This window comes from Gracilinanus agilis, chromosome 3 (genome assembly GCF_016433145.1).
Source record: "Gracilinanus agilis isolate LMUSP501 chromosome 3, AgileGrace, whole genome shotgun sequence".
NCBI lineage: Eukaryota > Metazoa > Chordata > Mammalia > Didelphimorphia > Didelphidae > Gracilinanus > Gracilinanus agilis.
The window spans coordinates 130,988,341-131,012,416 of NC_058132.1; the positions used below are offsets into that span (position 1 = coordinate 130,988,341).

Here is a 24,076-nt window from a genome sequence, read left to right on the forward strand (position 1 = left end):
AATCTTCATAGTTTTCGCCTCAGGAAAAAGTTATCTAATCAAAAATGTGAAAACAGGAGAGGGAATAGTGTTGTTAAGAGTGAAGAAAATATGTATATAACTAATAAACGAAGGTGGAATTATGATAAGCTTTCAGGACAAAAAAACAAAAAACAAAAACTCCATTAAAATTTAAGAGGAAGGATAAACAAAAATATTATTTGATTTAATCAACTTTAATAAATTCCTGTGGAGAATCAGCAAAGCAGAAAAAAATACAAGTACTGGCTCTGAAAAAGTCAAAACAACTACCTGCTTAATTGTAAATAGTTAAGACTTATATTTATATTTCTTTAGAATGAGCAGCCTTAATTTTATCTATTCTATAAATCTAGATTTCAGGATAGTAAAAACAGAACATTTGGATTCTAACTGAGTTTCTGTTCAATCTAATAATTCTAAAATAATTTAAAGAATAAGGGAAATACTACTAATGAAGAACACTGATAACCTTAAATTGATGCCTTACAGGGCCAAATAAAAGGCTACATCTAATCACTCAGTGAAAGAAATAAGATTAACACATAAAAGAACCTAAATGAAAAGTAAAGAAATAAGTTGCTTTAATATAAGGTGGCTATGCTTATGGGATACATTTTCTAGTCATTATATGTACACATACAAATATGGATGTAAATTACAGACAAAACAAATTATTTGATCCAAAATACCTCTCAAGATTTTTCTGAACAACCAGCAAAAATAAAAAATGAAGTAAGAAAGAGTCAGACTCAAATATAAAGCATTATAACAGGATCTGTAGGTCAAAAAAGCTAGTAAAAATATTATAATGTTTCTATTAGATTAAAAGCTCCATGAGAACATTCCTACTTGTTTTTTCATCCCCAACAGAAATTCACAAAGTATCTTAAATGCATGAGGCTCACTTGCACAAAGGATGCCATAAACAAACAGAGCAAAGGTATTAGGTCTGCACTGCCTTCATTCTGCTTTTGAAGATCATTATCTCTAAAATATAACATACATACATATGGTAGAGGTCTTTAAAATTTTGCTTAATTATATTTAATAACATACTAATATAAAGCAAAGACACTGGATAAGACTCACAAGCAGTTGTGCCACCTCTCCAATAGATACATGATAGAGAGGAGCTTGCTTGCCCATTATTTGTTTCCTATACATTATGCTTTCTACTTTCTTATTTCTTGGAGTTCTAAACTCTCATTATCCTTGTGAAACTCAGGACTTCTAAATGGATTGTAAAATATTTTGGCTTGGATGTTTTATACTGCATGCACACAAAACTTTGATTTGGACCATTAATAAGACTATTCTAATAGATATACTTTGGGGAATAATTTTTCCCCTTTTTTTCTTCTCCCCCAAAATTAAAGTTAATAAGAAAACATATACAGAAAAAAGGAAATGAAGGGGGAAATTATATAGGTGTTTATTACTTAGATTGTGGTTTTAAACCTGCTTTTGCCTGATTGGCCCAAACAGTTTTAAAGGATTTAACCCCAATTATAGCTACATGTTGGAAACTACATTTGTGACTAAGTATAGACAATTCTTAATATCATTCAAATTCAATATTTATTTGTAGCACACTAAATTGACCTATTCATATACAATACCTCCTAATAATGATTCCCTTTCCCATTCCCTACTCCCTTCTCACTGGCACCTCGGTTCACACAGATGTCATCTCTTTGACTCCTCAATCTCTCTCACCTTTGCATGTCCAATCAGTAGTAAAGTACTATCATTTCTAAACTAATATTTCTTACATATGTTCCTTTTCTCTTCTGAAACTGCCACAGCACAGGTGTAAGGCACTCTCATCCCTGGGCCACTGCAAGCCTACTACTGATTGAAGACTTGCCTCAAATCTAATGTCCTTTTATCAATCTTCATCCTTCTCTGACTCTCTGCAACCTCTGATATTGTCTATTAATGCTTCTCCTTGATATTCTCTAAGGTTTTCATGATGCTGCTCTCTCCTGGTTTTCCTCTTACTTGCCAGAACAGAGCTTCTCAATCTCCTTTGCTGAACTGTCATCCAAGTCATATTAGATAACACATGTGTGATCCATCTATCCTGAGTCTTCAACTCTTCTCCCCTAATACTATAATAATTATAATAGTTAATATTTATAAAGCTTTTATTTACTATGTGCCATGTTGTTATTTAGTGCCAGTACAAAGTGCTTTACAATTATTATTGCCTTTTACTCTCACAAGAACCCTGAGAGATAACTACTACAATTATTCCCATTTTATAGATGAGGAAACTGAAGCAAACAGAAGTGAAGAGACTTAGCTACAGCCATACAACTAGTAAGTTATCTGAGACTGTATTTCAACCCAGGTATTCCTGACTCCAGAGCATACACTTTATCCATTAGACCATCTTTAAAACATCACCTCCATGCAGATAATTCTCACACTTATTTGTCCAATCCTAAACACTCCTGACTTATAGTCTCATGTTTAACTGCCTACTGGACATTTTAAGCATATTCATCTTAAACTCAACATGTCCAAAACTAAACTCATTCTCTTTTCCTTCAAACCCTTCCTACCTCCATATTTCCCTATTGCAGTGAAGGGTATTATCATCCTCCAAGTCACCAAGGCTCACAACTTTGGTGTCATCCTGTGTTATTGGAAATTTTGGGGTCCTTGAACTACATTTCCCATGAACCCACTGATTCCTTGTTGTTATGTGATGACATAGACAGTTACATGATGATGTAGACAGGAGGATAAAACTGAGTGGCTGGATTTGCTCTCGCTTTTTTGCTGCTGATCCAGCATGGTGATGGCAGGTAACAGAGGGCCTTTTAAACTGACTAAGCCAGAATGGCACATGGCTTCATTTTCTAATGGCTACTAATAAATCTATAAAACCCATAATATTTATAAAGTTATCCTTTTTATCTTAATTTTATTTCTTACATTGATGGCAACCAGAAGTTTTGAAAAGGAACTCACAATTTTTTTAAGATAGCCTAAATAAATTTAGTAAAAGCCATGCTGATGCTGATAGCCCCAGCTGCCTATTTCTACCTTTTCTATTCCTAATCTTCCTGATCCTGATCCTTCACCCACCAGCTGCTAGAACTGGAGCTCCTTTGCTGTTGTTCCCTATCCCAGACAGTGCCTGGAGATTCTGGTCCTTCCTGTTGCCGCTACTGCTTAGAGCCAATCTCCTGAGGCTTGGGAAATATAACTCCCCTTCTTTTTCATTGTGCACAGCTGAGAGTTTCCTAGATGCCTGACTTGGAAGCCTGGGTGTTTCCTCTTAGGCAATAATTAGCCTCCTAAAAGGGCTTTTACCTGAGGAGAGTTTTTAACTCTTAACCACCCAATCCCCCCCAAGGTGGCTTTTTGAGCTTGCAGCTTTTCCAGTCCTGGTTAGGCCTCCATGCTCTGTCTGTGGGGGAGGGGACTGAGACAGAAAATGGGTCCTAGCATTTTACCCCAACAGGGAAGGGAAAAGAAAGGCTACTCTTCAAATAGGGCATAGAATGGCAAGCATCACCCGCATTGCCTATTTCAAACAGATCCCAGTTGTGGGATTTTTTTTTTTTCTTACTACTATTCCCTGCTATTATCCTGCCTGAGACTCAGGGGAGAGATTCATCCTCCTACGCACCTGGGCCATTTGGGCCTGCCCAACCTCTGAACCATACCCATCATGAGGGTCATATGCACTATGCCCAGTGCAAAATTCTCTCTCCCTATGGGAGATGACAGGGCTCAGAAAAAAGGAACTTGAATGGATAGGAAAAAAAAAACAACTTTAAAAAGCCTGGGGGGTAAACTTAGTAAGCCTCCTCAGACTCCACTGTTTTTTAAAAGTCTCTATATCTTATTGTACTTAACTGATTATTTGTTTTACCAATTAATTTTGTTGTTTTAAGTTCATATGTTAATCTGATCAATACCTTTCAATATGATACTGAATCATTTTAAGCTACTATGTTTTGGGATATTACATAAATTCTGTTAATGATTTTATTGGACCTCCTTAATAGTAAACAAGTCTATTCTGATTGGTAAAAAGGTTTTTGACTATACTGCTTATAACTTGTCATTTGCTTATATTACTGTATTGCTAACTTCTTTAAGGTTTAAATTTCCTTTTTTTTAAGTTCATCTGTATTGAGCTAATTAATATCTTTTATGTTATATGATTCTTTATCTGTACCATTTCCCCATGATTTTACTGAACAATAATATCATTGTGAAAGCCCATAAACATCTTACACAAAAATTTTTTAAGTTGTAAAAGCCAATAAGTCTTATGTATCCTGGATTTGTCATCTCAACTATCAGGGTCACATGTTACTTATACAAGTCTTTTCTTTTACTTTGCCTTTGTTAATTATCACAAAAGATGATGGATGTACTCCATCAAAACTGGTTACAATTGTATACAACTTGAAGAATATGGTGACTTAAAAATTTAAATTGTAATTTTATAAGGGGTATTTAAAATTGACTTTAGGATACCCAGTAACTTCTGAATGGATGATAGGTAGGTATACATATATATGTGTGTGTGTGTATATGTACACACACACACACATATATATGTAATGGATGATATATATATGTAATATACATAATATGTAATATATATAATATATTATAAAGAATGCTGTATTAAAAGGTAGAGAACCAAATAGAAGTTCCTACCCAAACCTTTTATATATAACACAGGAAGCCAAAAAGAGCTTCTGCATGCATATTTTAACTCTATATTTTAATTTACTTTCCCATCAGAAGGATCTAAAATTCTTGGTGATATTTTAGACCCCCAAAAAAGGGTTTTTTATTAGCTTTGTGTTTTTTTCCCCTAGGCTCTGCCCCACATTTGGATGGAGGCAGTAATAGATTTTGTTAAAATACCTCAGCCAGGATTGAATGATTTGCTATACGTATAAAATTTGTGACAAGTATACATTTTTTAAATATCACACAAGTGGCTACATAGAAACTCATAGGAATCCTATATAATAATGGGTTTGTTTCCTATTGTTACTGAATGTGTTATTGTAATTTTGGAGAATTTTGCTAATTTATTTGAATGTGCATTATAAAACTGCTATTTTGAAAAAGCCATTTGCACTCACAGTAGTTCATGGCAAAGTTTAAAAGGAAATGAATCTCATTTTTAGGTGAGAAACCTTTGTGTTCTTCCACAGTGTGTCACTGATTCTAAGCTATATAGTTTTTTTTTAAACCCTTAACTTCTGTGTATTGACTTATAGGTGGAAGATTGGCAAGGGTAGGCAATGGGGGTCAAGTGACTTGCCCAGGGTCACACAGCTAGGAAGTGTCTTCTGAGGCTGGATTTGAACCTAGGATCTCCTGTCTCTAGGCCTGGCTCTCAATCCACTGAGCTACCCAGCTGCCCCCTATAAGTTTTGATTTCTAAAACATTCTTTTATTATTTTTTTCCCTTCAATGTGCAATGCAGTATTTGAGTTTCTTTTTTCTCTCATTTGTGTACTTGAACACATTATCAATATTAATCCTTTTTGATTTTACAGTAACATAAGTTTAATATAAATATATATTTGCTACAATATTAATGCATACCCAAAAGCTTTAGACTATAGTAATCTGCCAAGTATTGATAAATGTTATAGGGCTGTGATTAGTGATTCTGTCTGATTCCAGGAGAAGGGAACAAAAAAGCCACTATACAGAGCAAGAAGCACAAGGTCAAGGAGACCAACCAATTCCAATGGGATTGATGAGAAACTGCAAAGTGCCTAGGAGCACAAGGTCAAAAAAAGACCATGCCAATACAGGTAGGATTAATGAAACTTCCATGCCAACACTGAAGGACATGTACTTCGTGTTTGGGATTCAAGAACTCGGCTGTTCTGGCATATATTAGAGGTCAGCCTTCTCTGAGCCACATCCTAGTCAAGACCTGAAAGTTGGCCATTCATTCGGGCTCTCCCTATCCCTGAGAGTGAAGGCAAATCAGACCAGGGAATGACACTTCCCTTTCACACAGAATTTTTTCTTTCTGTTATAAGTGTGGCATCTTTCTGTAATCATGGCTACTAAACGGGTAAGTGCACAATTGCTTAAATCACTTTAATTGGGCATTGATTCGAGAACCTATTATAAGCTTATTTTTCCTTTACTTACATTTTTTCACATAAGACTCTGACATTTTATATATTTCATCCACAAGTTATTTTTCTCTTTTTTTTTCAATTTTTTGATGTTTTTGGATTTCTTTTGATAATTGACTCATACACCACCATAACTCAGCCATGTATCCTTAGCTGATCTGGGTGTTTGTCTTTACCCTCTTCAGGGGGGAATGTATTATAATTCTCCTGGGGGGAGGAGGGTGTATTATATATAATCTATAATGTAAATTTTAAATTCTTTTGAGAGTAATTTCGGGATAAGAAACTTGCTACCTCCCCAGAAGCCAGACACTGAACCTATTTGGAGAAGGCACCATGAAGATGTCCACAGAGACCCTACATTGCATCAAGAAGATCCACATTGAACTTTGGGTTACAGTTGAATGAACTGTGGGGGTATTTAATGCATTTGTTTTGAATGTACACTCATGTTGAAGGGGACTGCCCCATAATTGGCTTTTTGTCAATGTGCCTAGAAATCATAGGATCATTGGTTTTGTCCTCTTTTCTTTTTACCCCAAAATTACTGTAATTTAAAAGTTGATTATGTTTACAGGAGCCATTGGGGAGACCACTCTCCCATGGTTCTCAGGGGGGAATGTGTTATTGGAAATTTTGGGGTCCTTGAACTACATTTTCCATGAGTCCACTGGCTCCCTGTCATTACATGATAACATAGACAGTTACGTAATGATGTAGACAGGTGGATAAAATTGAGTGGCTGGACTTGCTCTCACTTTTTTGCTGCTGATCCAACATGGTAGCAGTAGATAACTGCAGGCCTTTCTAAGTGACTAAGCAGAATGGCACATGACTTCATTTTCTAATGGCTACTAATAAATCTATAAAACCAATAATATTTATAAAGTTATACCTTTTATATTAATTTTATTTCTTACAGTACTTAACTTCTCATTCTCTCTCATCTCTGCCTCATGTCCAACCAACTGTCAGGACCTGTCATTTATAATAGTGTAAAATCTCTTTGATAAATCCCTTTTGCTCCTCTGACTCTGCTACCATACTAGTATCCGCTCCTCATCTCCTCATACTTATATTACTGAAATAGCTGATTAGCTGGTCTCTTGCCACTAGTCTCTCCCAGGTCTAGTTAATTTGGCTCAGCTTTCAAATTAATCATCCTAAATAATGCTCAGATATGACTATATCACTCTCTTATTCGATAAATAGCAGTAGCTACCTATTGTCACTAGGATAAAATTTAAAAGTCTCTCTTTGCCCTTTAAAGCACTCTATAACCTGGCCTCTTCCTATCTTTCCAGTCTTATCACACTTTATACCCAGGTACTCTGTGATACATTTACACTGTTCTCCTTGCTATTTCTTAAAAACCTCTCTCAACTTCAGAAATTTTCACTGGCTTTCCCCCTATGTCTAGAACTCTCTTCCTTCCTCATCTCTGATTCCTAGGTTCTCTAGAATCCTACAAGTCCCAAGTACTACCTGCTGAAAGAAATTTGTCTTGACCCATCTTAACATCAGTGCCTTCTCTGCTGATAATCTCCATATATCCTGAATATATGCTCTTTGTTCACAGTTATCTGCATTATTTCTCCCCCATTATAATGTGAACTCCCTGAGAACAGGGACTATTTTTTCCTATTCTTATCCCTAATGCTAGGACAGTGTCTGGTACATAGTAGATGTTTAGTATATGCATACTAAAGACTGAATAACTGAATATACTGTCTAGAGTCCTCTTCAAAGAAAGTCTTACAATTGAAGATGGATGCATAATTATGAGAGATGATCCTAGTTACAGAGAAGATGGCCAAAATGACTTGAGTTCTTTCCAACTGTGATTCTCTACAGTCCAGTTGCCTGCACTGATGAGTAAGAAAGGATAGGTGAAATAGACCTGGGAGGCTGGAGTTATTAATTTTATTAGCCCTAAGTATTATAAGAAATATTCGTGTATTTCTAATGAAACAACTTTAATGTAGCCAGGAGAAGATATACTTAGTATAAACAGACCATTTTTCTTTCATTATGAGATCAACTGTGTTATAACGTTCAAAGTCAGTTAAGTAATTTTGATTCTTTTTTGTTCATAGCCATTATGTAAACTCACAGAAGAGTAATAAAAGCTATTGGATTAACAGAGAAGACAGGAAAAAAATTGTTGTCCCCTCTGGAAATCATAATAGTTGAAATAATAAAGTAAGGAAATAAAATTAGTCATACTGCAGGGGAAATCATGAAGGAAATTATATATGTGTGTGTGTGTGCGTGTGTGACACACACACACACACACACACACACACACACACACACACACACACACTTCTAAACTCATGCATAGTTCAATCAAGCCTTAAGCCGTCAACTTTATTGTGAATATGCTATTCTTGGTCAATGGAGTAACCTTCACCTCTAAGGCCTCACCTCAAAGCATACTATTAAGGAAGAGAAAATTTTAAAGATTTTTTTTCAACAAATGCAATCTTTCAGAGGGAAAGAAGTGATTTCAAAAACAATGGGAAAAAGACTTACCTAAAATTAGACTAAAACTAAAGGCAATTGTTCCAGAAATGAAAGAAAGTTTCTTAACAAAATATTGGTGAGACTATTATCCCTTGAGCCAAGCAACAAAGCATTAAAAAAAAATAGGTAACAAGCTAAGCTAATTTTCAATGCTTCAAGCTGACTAACCAATGTTAATTTATTTTTAATTCTTTACAAATTAATTTGTATAATAGATGATATAAATACCATTTCATTGAACTGAAAGTTCAAAGAATTTCTTTAGTTTTCTCTATACATTGGCGATATCTTATATGCTTTATGCTCCAAGAAACTTTTCCTTTCCTAATTATAAAACAACAAATGATGACTACAATTCAAGTTTAGAAACTGTTTAGGTAAAATATCTTTTAAAATAAAGACTCCTTAAATAAGTTACAAAAGAAAGAGTATATAATCTTTCTTTTATATATATATATCTGTATCTGTATATATATATATATATATATACATATATGCACATATGTATAAATTTGGAAATACAAATTAAGAGTTTTAATTTACCATTCATTAAAGAGTCTACAAGAAAAATAATCAATTAAAAATATGGTAATCTTGTTTCTCTTTTCTCTTAAGATTTTAACCATATTTTAAAAAAGAAAAAAGGCAACAAGTTGATTTTGGATGGTAAAAGACTATTTTTTACTTTCTTTGTCTCCTTAAAATTTAGCACTATATGTGGCACATGGTAACTACTTAACAAATGTTGAGTGACTGTTTTTTAATTATTGAGGGAATGGTTACCTAGTTCATGAATTTTTGTATGTTCAGAAGAATATTTTCAAAAGAACAAAGGAAAGAATAGAGCATAAAACTCAAATTGGCTAAAAATATTATTTTTACTACTTGTTTAAAAGGTATGTTGTAACATAAATTCAGAAAACTACATGTGCTCTTACTCTATAGAAATCCAAGAATAAAAACTATAAACTCACCAAATCCATTAAAATTTAAAATGAAAGGTTTTCTGCTTTACCCTGAGTCTGATATGGTTCATTTAAGAGCTAATTTCACTGTCTATAAAATCACTTGATCTACAAAATTTCTAATTATATTCAATACTTTAAAAAAGCCAACAAAATCAATCCCAGAAGAACTATATATTGGGCTAATCATGACCCAAATTCACATAGTTCAATTAGAATCATAACAGCCTTATTATGATTCATATTCCAGTCACATAGCTAATCCTGTACACTGAGGTCCATGTTACTTACAAAGGGGTGAGCAAATATGAAGAAAAACTACAAAAGAGGTTTTAAACTATACACTTCCCTTCTTCCACTCAACCTTTTATCTAAAAATTCCAAAGCTACATTTTTCCCTCGTTTTACTTAAAATAAACTTAAGAATAGCTGAAAAATATCCCAGCCACTTTTTCCTAAAAAAATTCAGAGTTTTTATCTTTCACATATATTACATTTTAATATTTAATATTTTTTGGCTTTTGATTTCTCCTGCTATATATTTTATTATCAATGTATGAAATAGATAAAATTTGGGATAATTAATTCATCTTCTTGGTTTTAAGTAGATAAAAGTGGTTCCCAGATCTCCCTGTTGTCTTTGCTTTTCCTCTTCCACACATCTCCTAATTCCATGCCCAAATCTCAAAATCAGATTTCCAAAAGGCCATTTGGATATGGTACAGTTTGGAAGAAATGTATAGGGAGAAGAAAGAAAACTATATCTATCTCTTCACATCACTTCAACACTAAACATCCCTATTATTTGTATTGACATTTTTTTCTTTTTTTTATCAAACCAAAGCCAATTGCTTTTTAGTATTGAAGGCAAAAACAAATATATGATCATTTCATTTCAAAAGGATAGTACAATAAAAAAAACTGTAACTGCTAGGTAAGTGAATAAAGAAATAAAGTTGTTGTTATTATTTAATTTAAGAATTATCAAACAATGCAATGACCATGATATTAAAGCCCTAACATTCAAGTCATTGGTGAGACAAAATAACTTCTGAACATCAAACTGTAAGATTTAACAGAACTTTGTAATCCCTTAAAAAAAATAGTCATAAACTATTCCTGGTAAATGAAATTCAACACTATTGTATAGTATTTTTAAAAAAGATATGCTTTTAATAAAATCATCATAATGTTTAAGAACCTATTAAGAAAAAAGGATTACATCCCTGTTGGATATTTTGTTTCAAATTAAACTATCTCAATACCTTCTGTAAAACAATAATACTCGATTTTAGAAGTAAAATAAAACATTCACTCTAAAAATTTGAAAGACCTCACAAAAACACAGAACTTGAATGTAGACTTTGGAGTTTGACTGACAATAAAAGGAATCTTGGTACAATCTAGCTACTTTATAAAACAGTCCAGCCTTTTTTATCCTCAAATATAGACTGATCATTATTTTCTGATATTTAGAGTTAAGTTTAGTTCCAAAGAACTTCAGAGCACCACTGTCGTTTGCCAGATTTATGAGCCCATGGGCCGATGTGACATATAAAATCCTTGACAACCAGCAGTTGGCAAACAAAGGTCAAAAAGGTAATGAGGAGTGAGAATCATGGGAAGGAACTACTCTTGTGGTAGCCAGGAGGTGGCATGTGAACTAGAACAATTCATCCTGAAATAAGAAGACAAAAGGCAAATACTGTTCGGAGCTACTTAAAGTTAAGCTCATTTTCTTCAATTAAATTTCTATTTTCAGTAGAGTGAGCAAGTGGTAACTAATGTTTTACAAAATTATAAGACTTAAAATCCCTGAAGATGGTTTATAGATAAAATAGAAGAATCTCCTCAAAATGAGTGTGAATATGCAATAGAATAAAATATAGTAAGGATGATTACCAAAATCTTCTCTCAAAGTTTTTACAATAAGTGAGACCATTAGACATGATGCTGAACAAAAGAAGAATGACTGTCTTCAAGTGCCCTTCCAATTCTATGAATAAATGATATTTTAAATGACAAAGTATTTAAGATTCCTGTCTTATGACCATGTACCTATGATCTTCAAGTTTAAGAAGAAACATGAGAAACACAGTAAAAAAAAATTTCTAGGATTTCTTTAAATCCTTATGTTTTAAGACAAATACATATATTTGTATAGAAAATATACATCCTAGATGCCAATTTCTTTGGCAATTAAGAAAACTATAAAAGTAATTTAACTAGAAGAAGTAATCATATAACAGACATAGCAGTAGTCTCAAAATAAGATATATGCCTAAGAATTAAATTGCAGTCTTGTAACTGGATGATATCCTTTAGGATTTTAAAAGTAATCCAAACAGAAAAGATTCAAAGAGCTAAAGCTTCTGAAGGTAAAGACAGGGAGGGATAAAAGAAGACTTGAAAACTAACTAAAATCCAGTGTTAAAAAGATGTTGTCCTTTTTGTCTTCTACTTTAATACAAAGACAGAATCAAAGATGTTTAGGTTAGATATAAGAACTCATGTCCTCATAAAATGATAAATTAAAAACTGAAACAAAAATATAAGAGAAGTAGCAAAAACTTGACACCTTCAGATTGTGAAGAAATGTGACAGACAACAGATATTAAATATAGCCTCACATTGAAGCAAAAGGAATAGAGAAAAACTGGACTCTTTCGTCTCTAGGACTGTATAAAAAAACAATTCATGATCAGTTACATGTTATCTTCTTCATGGGACACAAATTCAAATACATTATCTTGTTCATTCTCTTCAAATGTTATGATTCACTGCTTAACACAGTGCCTGGCTTATACTAAATGTTTAAGAAATGCTACACTGGTGATTAAAAAATATTATGCCCTACATTATTTCATTGTACATATTTAATAACAATTGCAGAGCAACTCTTATTTCTCTATTAGAATCTTTTTTCTATTAGAAATTTTGTTCAGAATACTTAAAAAATATCAAATTACTATTTAATATATCTCTCAAAGCAAGTAGGAAAATATTATCCTTACTAAAGTAAAAACATAAAGGTTATAACAATTACAAAAGGTCACATATCAAGTCTGTACCATAGTTTGGACAAATGCCAGGATTACTAATTTCCTTTAAGTAATATATTTAGACAAAAAACGTAAGTGAACAATAAATGGGAGTTGCAAGTTTTAAGTATGGAGTCACTTTACTATTCTCTTTTTGTTATTTGATTGAAATACATATTTCTATTAGGGGAAATATTTTTGAGACTAATATAATACACTGCCATAAGATTAATTAAGCAAAATGTGTACTTACAAAGACACTGGATTTTTCTACTCTAGTTTTATTTATATTTCTCCAATCCAAAAATTATCAAATATAGGCATCCTAAATATGTATATTTTCCTCTATTGATGTTTAAGTAAAAACAACAGTCCTATATCTCATTTCTTTGGAAATTAACCTAACGGCAAATAAAATTTCATATATTATTTTTCTCATTTTATATTTTATTTCTAGCACATATCTTTCTAATGTATAACATTAAATGTAGTATACTAACTGAATTTATTAATATAAAACAACTGTAAGAATTTGCTTCTAAAAATTACATAGAGAACTCTACTAAAACATATTATTATTACATAGTATTTTACAAACTATAGTCTGATCATGTTTTCCTTGAAATGCATCTACAAATAGCAAAAGTCTGAAAAAAATACATGTACTAATTGACATGCTTCTTGCCCTTGGCCCTGAAAACAGCATTATAATGCATTTTTACAATATAGTTATGTGCTTTTCAGAAAAAATCATTCGAGAAACAGTTTATGTTTTCTTGGTATTCATTTTTCAGTTAAGCACAACTCCTATCAGTATTCCAAAAAAAAAAAGCTTGCAAACATGATCCTAGGTCTAAACTTTTCCTCTAAATTATATTATAAAGATTGGACTTGATAAGGATTTTTGATAGTCTAACTAACCAGTCTTCCCTTTGGGTGGTTAAGAAAGTCTAAGTATCTTAAAAACTATATTATTACTTCAAAAGTCAAGAACCAAGTTTTATGGTTGGCGTGTTGTTTTTCTTCATAAGCTTATCACCAATGATGTCCAAGTGTTAAATATCAATAATTGTATATACATATGACAAAGAAAACTTACCAGACTGTAGTTTCCATTTGACTATCATTCAGTTGACGATTGTCCAGTTGTGCAAAAAGAGGAAAAAGTACTTGAATCCCTCCAATTGAATGAATTGCACTGTGAATTGAGTGTGTTACTATAGCTTTCACATCCTATGTTTAAAAAACACAATAAGTATTAAATATTTAGTTAATATTCTCCACCAGCATGCATCACTACCTATGAATTATGCATATAATAGCTTGCACATTTTCATATGCAATATGAAATATTATTATATAGTATAGTATAGCATAATATAACATAATGATATAAAATATATAAGTAGGATCCCAGATCAAGAATGGTCCTAAGAGGCCATCTAGACCACTTCATCATTTTACTGATGAAAATCTAGGACATTTGGAAATTGTACCTGAATTTATACAAGTTGGCCTAGATCACCTGTGGGATCATTCCTGCTCTCAAATTCTGTGGCTCTATAAGCAATCTGCCTAACATCAAAATAGTAATGTGTCAGAGTTGGGATTATGAATTCCAGAACTTTGAATAAAGAGTCACTATAGAATATTGCCTTCATGAACTTAGAATATATTCATCTAATCAATAAAATCTTAAATGGATACCAAACATAGCTAATTAAATTAAACTAGATACAATATCTATCCAATAACAAATACTATATTTGCTGCAACAAAATGATAATGTATATTTTAATATAGAAGAAAATTCTATCCAAAGAAAATGGTAGATAATAATTGAATAGGGAAAAGCCAAATAAAAGAGGGCAAATGATTATAGTACCATATAATAGACTATGATTAGTTTAACATTCAAAAGACCATGAAAACTAACCTGGAGCATGAGAGCATGTGGGGAGTGTACAAAAATAGATGCATTTTCTTTGGGTGATGATTCTAGGCATAGCTGAGCATCAGTAGCCTTAGCATTATATGTAAAAGCAATACTACTTGCAAGTTTCCCATCATACAGAACCTGTTTATGATGTTCAGCAAGATGGATATCACTCTCAGATTTAAATTTGAAAGTGCTCTGTAAAAAACAATTGGAAAATAAATGTTCTGAAACTAAGAGCAATGTATAATATTCACATACTATTTTTTCAATTGACAAACATTTATTTTCTTCCCCTGAAATTCTCTCCCCTGAGAAAAAAAAATAATTAAAATCCTTGTAAAAAATCTGCATGGTTAAGTAAGACATATGGCCGCACTGGCCATGTTCAAAAAGACATGAGTGATCTAGGCATCCTAATTTCATCACTTCTCTAATTCCATCACTTCTCAATTAGGACATAAGCAATATGTATGATCATTGGTCCTCTGGATTGTGGTTGATCTGTAATCATCAAAATTCTCAAGTCTTTTAGAGGTGTTTGTCTTTACAATGATATTATTACTATATATATTATTCATTCTCCTAATTCTGCTTATTTCACTTATTTCTGCATTAGTTTATAGAAGTCTGCTTAAGTTTCTTTTAAACAGTTACTTCATTCAATTCTTATGGCACAATCATATTTTATTACATTACCATTGCAAAATTTTTTTAGTCCTTCCCCAAAGGAAAAGGCACTCATTTATTTTCAGTACTTTACTATTATTAAAAGAACATACACACACTCTCACACACACACAGGAAGGGATGAGGGAAGGGATCTTATAGGTCTTTTTCTTCTTTTATGACCTTAGGGTATAGAACTAGCAGTGATAAAACTGAGCCAAGGATAGACAAAGTTCAGCAATGTCAGAGGCATTGTTCAAAAGAACTTTCCAGAATACCAGGACTACTTAATAGCTCCACTAGTGGATATATCACTGTGTCTATTTTCCTATATGGAGAAACATTTGTCATTTTCCTTGACAATGTGTGTAGTAGAAGGTGGAACATCAGAGTTGATTTAATTTGCATCTCTCTGATTATTAATGATTTAGAACAATTTTTCATAAGGCTATTTGATAGTATGGATTGCTTCTTTTGAATATGTTCTGATCAAATCTTTTGACCACTTATCAATTAATAAATTAGTTTCTTATTTTCATAAATTTGAATTTATCAGAGAAATTTCCTGCAAAGATTTCCCCTCTCCCAGTAAACTACTTCCCTTCTAATCAGAATAACACTAGTTTTGTTTGTGCCAAAATATTTTAATTTGATGTAATGAAAATTGGGTATTAGATCTAGAAGAGTACAGGTAATGGCTCTCCAGGAGGAAAATGTATACACATGACAATTTTTTAAGTTTAATCTACATTATTAACATTTTCTCCATCACTTTATTATGTCTACACCAGTGATGGTCAAACTTTTTAAAGAGGGGGCCAAAGGAAAGGTCTTTGGACTTAGCAAACTCTAGAATATATTCCTTAAGCTTATATAAAATGTATTTCTAATCTTTTCCACTGATTGACTGAGAGTCCTGTGCTGGCTTTTCAAACTCCATCAAAGCATTCCCTTGAGTTTCCTCAATTTTGGCTGAAGGTTACCTCACATCCCCTGACTTCCAAAGGTCAAGAATCTTGCCTGTCATGTTGGCAGACTAAGCCACACAACTGTGACTCCCATGGATCCCCCATTGTGGTGAGTCTTCTGGGATTTGACTGGGTTGGACATCCCCCAGATATTTAATTCACACAAGAGGTATATTGGCACCACCTTGAACCATATTTGAACATTTCTTAAATTTTGTTTTTTTAAACCAGTATCATGGTATTTTGATGATTATTGCTTTGTAGGATATTTTGAAATCTAGTGCTATAAGTTTTCCTTCTTTCTGCTTTTTTTTGCATTATTTCCCTTAAAGATACTCTTATCTCTCCAGATCAATTTCATTAGTATGTTTTCTAGATCTACAAAATAATCATTTGGTACACTGATTAGTATGGCACTGAATAAATAAGCTAATTTAGGTAGTAGTGTAATTTATTTATGCTATTCAAATCTGAAAACTAAAACATCCATTAGATGAAAATTATTATTTAACATTACTATGTTATAAGTCCTCTAAAGTCATTTACAATGTATCAACAGGGCATAAATGTTAAGCCAGCTCCATCAGATACAATCAATTAGGAAAAGTTTTTAGTATGGTTCCAAGTGGCTTAGCTAATTTTGGAGAGGCTCATCCTAGCCCAAATTTGTCACAGCAATTTTCAAAGTATCAAATTCCAAGTATTGGTATGTGTATTGATAAAAGTCCCCCCAAATCATAGAACCACAAATTATTAAGTGCCTTTAAATTGTTCCCATGTATAACTTAATTTTCCTCATATGTTTTAAGTTTTCAAAAAAAACAAAAAACAAACAACAAACAAAAACCCCAAGTATCAATGATGCCTTGGGTCAATTCTACTATATAATGCCTTTGCTCCTACTCAAAAGTTGGTGAAATCCAGTGGAGGAAGCCATGAAACTTAAACTGAATCCAATAAAAACAGAAATAGCCATTTAGTGATACAGAAAAATTACTTTAATTCTTCATTATTCAAGGAGAAGCTATTTAAAGCCCCCCTCATTTCCACATAACAGTTCACCCACTTACAAAAATATAATCTCATCTATTTTAAATGAAAATAGTTTTTTGTCCTGAGTTTTCACATATTCCCCTCTCTGTCCTAAAATCCCTTTATACCTTCAACAGTATTGTTCTTTACTCTATTCCCTAGGAAAGAATTTCTCTTTCTCCTTAATAAGTTCTCTCTGTCTGCCTTTGAATAAATTCTTCCTTTAGTCTCTGAGAGTTTGAACCAATAATCATTAATCTTTATATATGAGGTAAATAAGCATATATGTGTACAAATATACATACATACATGTGTATCTTTATGTGTATATGTATATCTACTCCAAACTCCTACAGATTAAGTTTTCTTTACACAGATGAAACTCTGATGAACTATCTAGATCGACATCTATCCTAAATGAGAATTCAACACATTCTTGGAAATTTCCATTTGAACAATTATCTCAAGCATAATTCATCATCTCCCTTACTCTTGGTCAAACATACCCCTACTCCAAATTCTTCTATTTCTGTTGAAGGATACCAACACATTTCTAGTCATTCACGTTCATCACTTTTTACCTAGACATAATAATCTAAATCTTCCTGCTTTCTTAATCCACTACATCTATTTAGTTGCCAAAATCTGTAAATAATACCTTTAGAACATGAATTTCATCAGTATCCTCTCACACAAAATAAAAACCTGGTTCAAGTCTTTATCATCTTGAAAATGAACTATATCATCTAAGACAATGCTTAAAATATCATTAATTTTTTATTACAGTGTAACAAAAAATGCTAGGCAGCCAATAAGAATGACAGAAATGCCTCTCCTTTAATCCGTAATTGAGAACTATGAAGCATCTTAGAAGTTTTTTTGGTAGGACTAACTTAATTTCAGAAATAAGATCATCAAAAGAAAAAAGAAAGGATCATCTACTTTTTTTAAAAGAAAATTCTAATAATAAGTTAGGAATGTCGCAATACCTATAAGCAGAGAGATTTAAGATATGACAAATCCTTCCTATTTTTATAGAGGTCACATTATATTATTGAAAGCAATACCCATTCTTAACAATCTGCAAATATTTCAGGTCAAAGCCTAGGAATGAAAAGTTATTTAAGAACAAGTCAAGCTAATATCAGAAATGATCAGTCACTAAAACTTTAGTCATCAAGTGATAAATTTTGAAGATCACGACAATTTCATGAAAAAAATTGTTAAAGGGTAAAGGAACTACAACCTCCATGACTACAAATAATTATAAAACAACAAATATTTTAAAGCATAAAAAATCTCAAGTAATGAAATTTAAACCTATTTTCTTGATCAAGTCTCAGTAGAAATGGAAAAATTAGGTTCAAGTGATCAATTCTTGTTTAAAGCCATAGCAACATTTTTTTAGTCTAGTCTAAATCCAATTTGACACTGCATTTAGAACTATAACTTCCTTTTTAGTTCTTTCCTCCTCAATTATTCCTATAGATTAATTCACTAAAGCAAATACTTTAATAATACTTTCATTTGAATAGTAATGCTGTATTTATAAAATACTATAGAGTTGGCTACGTGAAAGTCAAAACTATTCTTTAGGTATACCAATTTGAATTATTCAGGATTCCTGAATAGAATCTACCACCCAGATAAATTAGGAAAAGCATATAAAGAAAAAATCATTTTTCCAAAACCCATGTTTCCAAAGATTTGGGGGTAGTGATTGGAGGGAGAGGATTCTAGCTATGTTTGATATGCAAATACGGCTAAAAAGAAATCTTTAGATAATTTCTGAAGAAACCTTGTTGGAGTGGAAATGTGATAAATGATCAAATAAAAAAAGACATTAGGTCATTTTAAAACACTGAATCTCTAAATCATTATACAGATATGTCATGTAAATGTTGTATGGCACTACCAAAACAAGGAAGGATGTGTTAAAAAGTGAAAGTGTCTCAAAAAGCAAGAAAAAAATAAGGCAAAGGATGTATATCAAATAAACAGGATAAACAGAAGTCAGAGTTGTTACCATCTATTATGTTATATCAAGAAACAATGAGAAAAAGGGGGAATCCTCTATAAATGTTGTACATAGCTAGGGAAATGGCACAAAAGAAGGCAATGATAATTATGAAGATAAATTGCAGTTAAAGGTTACTGTATGGCATGGCTTCAGGTCTTACATTACCCATTGCAGTTACTCTCCTCTAATTTCCTTTATCCCAAATCCAAATTACAATACTACTTACCTAATCTTCAATATTGAAAATAATGGTTAATAAAAATTTAGTTTCAAACAACAGGATGTGTTAAGAAAAATTAAGTTCAACAGTGTTATCTCTTATATGAGAGAGAGAGAGAGAGAGAGAGAGAGAGAGAGAGAGAGAGAATGTATAGATATGTTTGCAATGAATTCCTATCAAGCGAACATTTTTCCCAGATTTCATTATGAAAATATGAACTTTGCTGCATGGTAAATATTCTGAATCAGGTATGGAAGGTATAATTATTGCAGGAAAAAGTGTTAAAAATCACCTACATAAAAAGTAAAAAACAATATGACATAATGGTAGCCTAGGGCTCAAGAAGACTAAGTTCAAGTCCTACCTCTAACATGTAAAATTTTTTTGGCTTTGGGGAAATCATGTCTTGGATAACACTCTAACACTATGAAATACAGTCAAGATGCTGATCTACATTGATACACAGTTTCCAGAGCAGTAGTTCCTATTATAAATGAAATTTAAAAGAAAAGCAAGAAAAAAAATTCACAAGAAATCAAAATACTTTTAAAATGACTATTTTTACATAAAACACTCAAAGTAAAACATAGCAAACGCAAAAAAATTTAACATTATGATCATTTTACTCACTCTCCCATATTGTTTACAAAGTAGCAAATCAATAAATCTCATTTAAAATTTAAATTAATTTAATGATTTCAATTTTAACTATAGTGATCCTTTTTATTTATTCCTATTTTTCAATTTTTCACCAATAACTTGAATTTCTTGGCTTCTCTCCAAGAAGTTCACCTGAAGAGATCTCTGTAAGTCTCTGTAATGTGAGGACATGTAACAAAGAATTTATCATAGTATTTTAGAAAATGCACCAGACCAAGAAATCAGGATGAATTAGGAACTTTTACAAATCTGACATTAACCTTGTAACCTTAGGCAAGCTATTTAACTTCTCTAGGTGCTGGTTTTCTCACTTTTTTTTTTTAAATCATGAAAAGATGGACTAAGAAACTGTAAGATTTTGTTAAGTTCTAAGATTCGTTCCTACCTAAAATGTCCAATCTCTGCCAAACCATGAAGAAGATTTGTTCAATTTTCAGTTGCAACATTTAACTGTCATACTACTGGTAAATAGCTAATAATGACCAGGAAATAATTCTAGAACTTAATTAAATATGGTTCTTAACATCTATACCAGTGGTTCAGCTCTCAAAAAATAAGATTACAATAAAAACAGATTTCCAAGGAAGATGATCCCATTGGTCCATAAGTAACTCCAAATGTTCAAAGGAACAAAATTAAACTAATTATAATATAAATAAAAATGTCTAAAACTGAATTATTTCATCATTTGACTGACAACTCATGATTTTTATTAACATTTCTCTCATTTTGGATTGTGCTCACAAATCTGTTACTTTCAAAACATGGCAAAGTAAAGATCACTACCATAACCTGGCAGTTCAGCTGGGTTGCAGCTAGAAGAAAGGATATAGTAGTAATAGAATCATGCTACAAAATAAAAAATATCTATATTACTACTTGTATAAAGTAAATTTGAGAGTGAATTTAATTCCAAAGACTAAAAAGTTTTAAGTAATAAATATCATACCTAACACTTTAACTAATAATATCCTTTTTTTTAAAAAAAAATGTTACTTTTAAATCTCAAAGAAGCAGAATCTTAGCACAATCAAGTAACTCCTACTTCAAGTATTACTGTGAACTATAACTTAGCCAAAATCTGCCTTCACTAAATTGAAATGGTTCTTTAATTCCAGGACTATCCATGACATCTTAGGTCAATTGGTAAGAACACTATAGGAAGTAAGAAGGAGATAAGAGGCTTAAATGTATAAAGAGAATTGAAGTTAATAGATTCAACTCCAAAAGCAAAATGACACAATTGTTCCATAATTACAGAATATACCTATGCTTCTAGACATGTATCTTACAAATGGTATCATGAGGAATCAAGAGATAAACAGAAAAATTAGCTACAAATTAATCTCTGTGGTTAGAAAATTAATTCAAACCCAGGTCTTGAAGACGATCACATAATCATACACATATTTGGAACTGCAAGTCATCCAGTCTAAATTCTTTATTGTTCAGGTGAGGAAATATGAGAAGACTAAGCAACTTGCCCAAGGTCACATAGGTATTGTGATAATTAGATTAAATCTACACTGCCATCTTTAGATTTAATCACCAAAGGTGAGAGCACTTCTAATTCTGGGAGGCCCCTAACCCACGTGTGCTAGAGTGGGTGACAAATCAGAATCAAATGACTGCCCCCTAGGCAGTACTATGAGAAGCATCTATTGTGATTGGTCAGGCAAATTAGGGAGGAGGCATAGGAAGTGACACATAAGTGACCCCTTTAAAAAGAGACCTCAGTCACCTGGGCTCGGTCTTCTAGTTTTTCCTGGTTCGTGGAGGAGTGCTGGCCGGAACGCTGAGACCTAAGACCTTGGTAAGACTGCTTTCAATATCTTCTTTAGAAGTCCACGTGGTGAGTTTAAAGACTGAATCTTCCTTAACTTCTCTTAAGGAACTTCCTTTTAATAGACTCTATGAATGAAGTTTTGCTTCATTCCCCTCCAGGCCTCTGGCCCTCTGACTCTCAAGCTGAGGGTTAATTAGATCTACCTGGATTAATTAGAGGATCTTACTAATTTACCTACTGTGTTAGATTCTTATTTCCTTATTTCCTCTCTCTCTTCTCAACTGCAAATAAACTTCCATAAAAGTCAATTTTGACTTGAGATTATTCTTAATTGAGGATTGATAACTGTTCAATCCTCTGGCAACCATCTTTTAATATATTCGACCAAAAAACCTCTTTTACTCCCTTACAGTATTCGGATTTGAACCCATGTTCTCTGATACCAGAGACAGTGGGTTTTACATTGTATCTCATTACCTCTCCCCAATTATAATAGAGTATGATGATCTCCTCATGCAAAGGATAGAATTGTTATAATCTCAGTATTAATTTGGTGTTGGTGTATTTACCAAAATAGTAAAATTCTTTGCTTAACAAACTAATTTTTTATATTTTAATTTTAATATTTTTAAATAAGTTATTGCAAATATAATAAGCAAAATCAAAAGGAAAGCATTAGTACAAAAGACCTGAAATGATATATTACTTTCAAAGAGTAAAGAAAGAAATGTTTGTAAAAATTTGGTACCAATGTTCTGTATCACTTAGAATTTATTAGTTCAATATTAATCTTTATTCAAAATTAAGTCATATCTGTGAACTACAAGTCTTTAAGGACTTTAGTGAGAATGCATAACATAGCCTTATATTAAGGTAGCATTTGGGATATCATTATGTTCAAAGTGAATAAAATGAAAAAAATCACTGGTGACTCTTCAAAATCTTCCTATTGAAGTTCCTCCATGACACAAGTAAATGTTATAGATGGTCTGAAAACTCTAAGTAGAAGCACAATAAAATAATTATATTTCTCAAAAGTATAAGAGATTTTATATAGGCAGAATAGAAAATAAACAAACTCATATAAAATATTTTAGCTGTATTAAGTTTTTTGTATAGTCTTTCCTGGGACTAGGCAGGGAGGAGAACTGAAATTCAATTATTTATGCATAAGACAATGTTACGTACTACCTTCATTTCTATTCCTTTTCTCATTTCTTTTGTTTCCTCTTTACTTTAAATCTAAAAAATATGAAATCAAGGTGTTTTTAAAAATTCATTTAACTCTCCTTAATGTATTGTTTTAACAATTATTTTCTAAACTCATAATTTTTATCAGTTTTTTTTTATTTTTGAAGAGCAAATTAAGAAAATATTTTGTTAGTATTATAAAATTCAATGAAGGACTACCACATGAGAAAATGAGGATGAAAGATGCTAAGGAAAGAAACAATAATGGAAATTTCATAAAGTTTAGAATGCCAGATTTTAATTACAAAAGTTATTATGGCTCCTAGTTTAATTTAAATAAGAACTTTATGAGGTACTATATTATATAACATTTTAAATCTGTAGTTTCATATTGCCCATAGAAATTATAAGAAGATACTAATTACTACCTTATATCCAGGTCCTAACTGATGTATTGCAAATATCTGTGCTGGGTTGAGTGCTTCACTGAATACATAAACTGCACCAAGTTGACCACAGAAAACTCTATTTGCATCAGCAGTTTCTGAAGATCCAAGAAAGCACTTATCATAGCTCTGTTTAAAAATAAAAAGAAACATATATAATATCAAACGCATTATTTTTGAATGACATCTAAACAAAATACTTTCCCCTTTAACTACAAAACGTAATATAATAGCATAATAAAAATATAATAGATGAGAATAATTAAATAAACTTTTAGCAGTTGTTGTTCATCCTTCATTGTTAAGAAAGAGCAATGACATCACTAAGTGATGTTTTGAATTGCACATGAATTAGAAGCAGTTGCAAAGTCAGTAACTTTCTTTAAATAATGTTCATATTCTTTGTATTTAAAAATGAAATGTACTTACATTTATTTTCAATATTCAAT

At 32.0% G+C, this 24,076-nt stretch overlaps 1 protein-coding gene across 1 annotated transcript in view; it reads right to left on the bottom strand.

The window, feature by feature from the left end:
- Positions 1-24,076, bottom strand: part of NBEA (neurobeachin) — an 800,789-nt gene that overhangs the window by 628,860 nt on the left and 147,853 nt on the right. The window contains exons 8-10 of the mRNA XM_044668958.1: positions 23,610-23,756; positions 14,636-14,833; positions 13,799-13,932 (exon numbers count right to left, since the gene is read on the bottom strand). Coding sequence (XP_044524893.1) covers positions 13,799-13,932; positions 14,636-14,833; positions 23,610-23,756 — 479 coding nt within the window. The remainder of the gene's footprint in view (positions 1-13,798; positions 13,933-14,635; positions 14,834-23,609; positions 23,757-24,076) is intronic.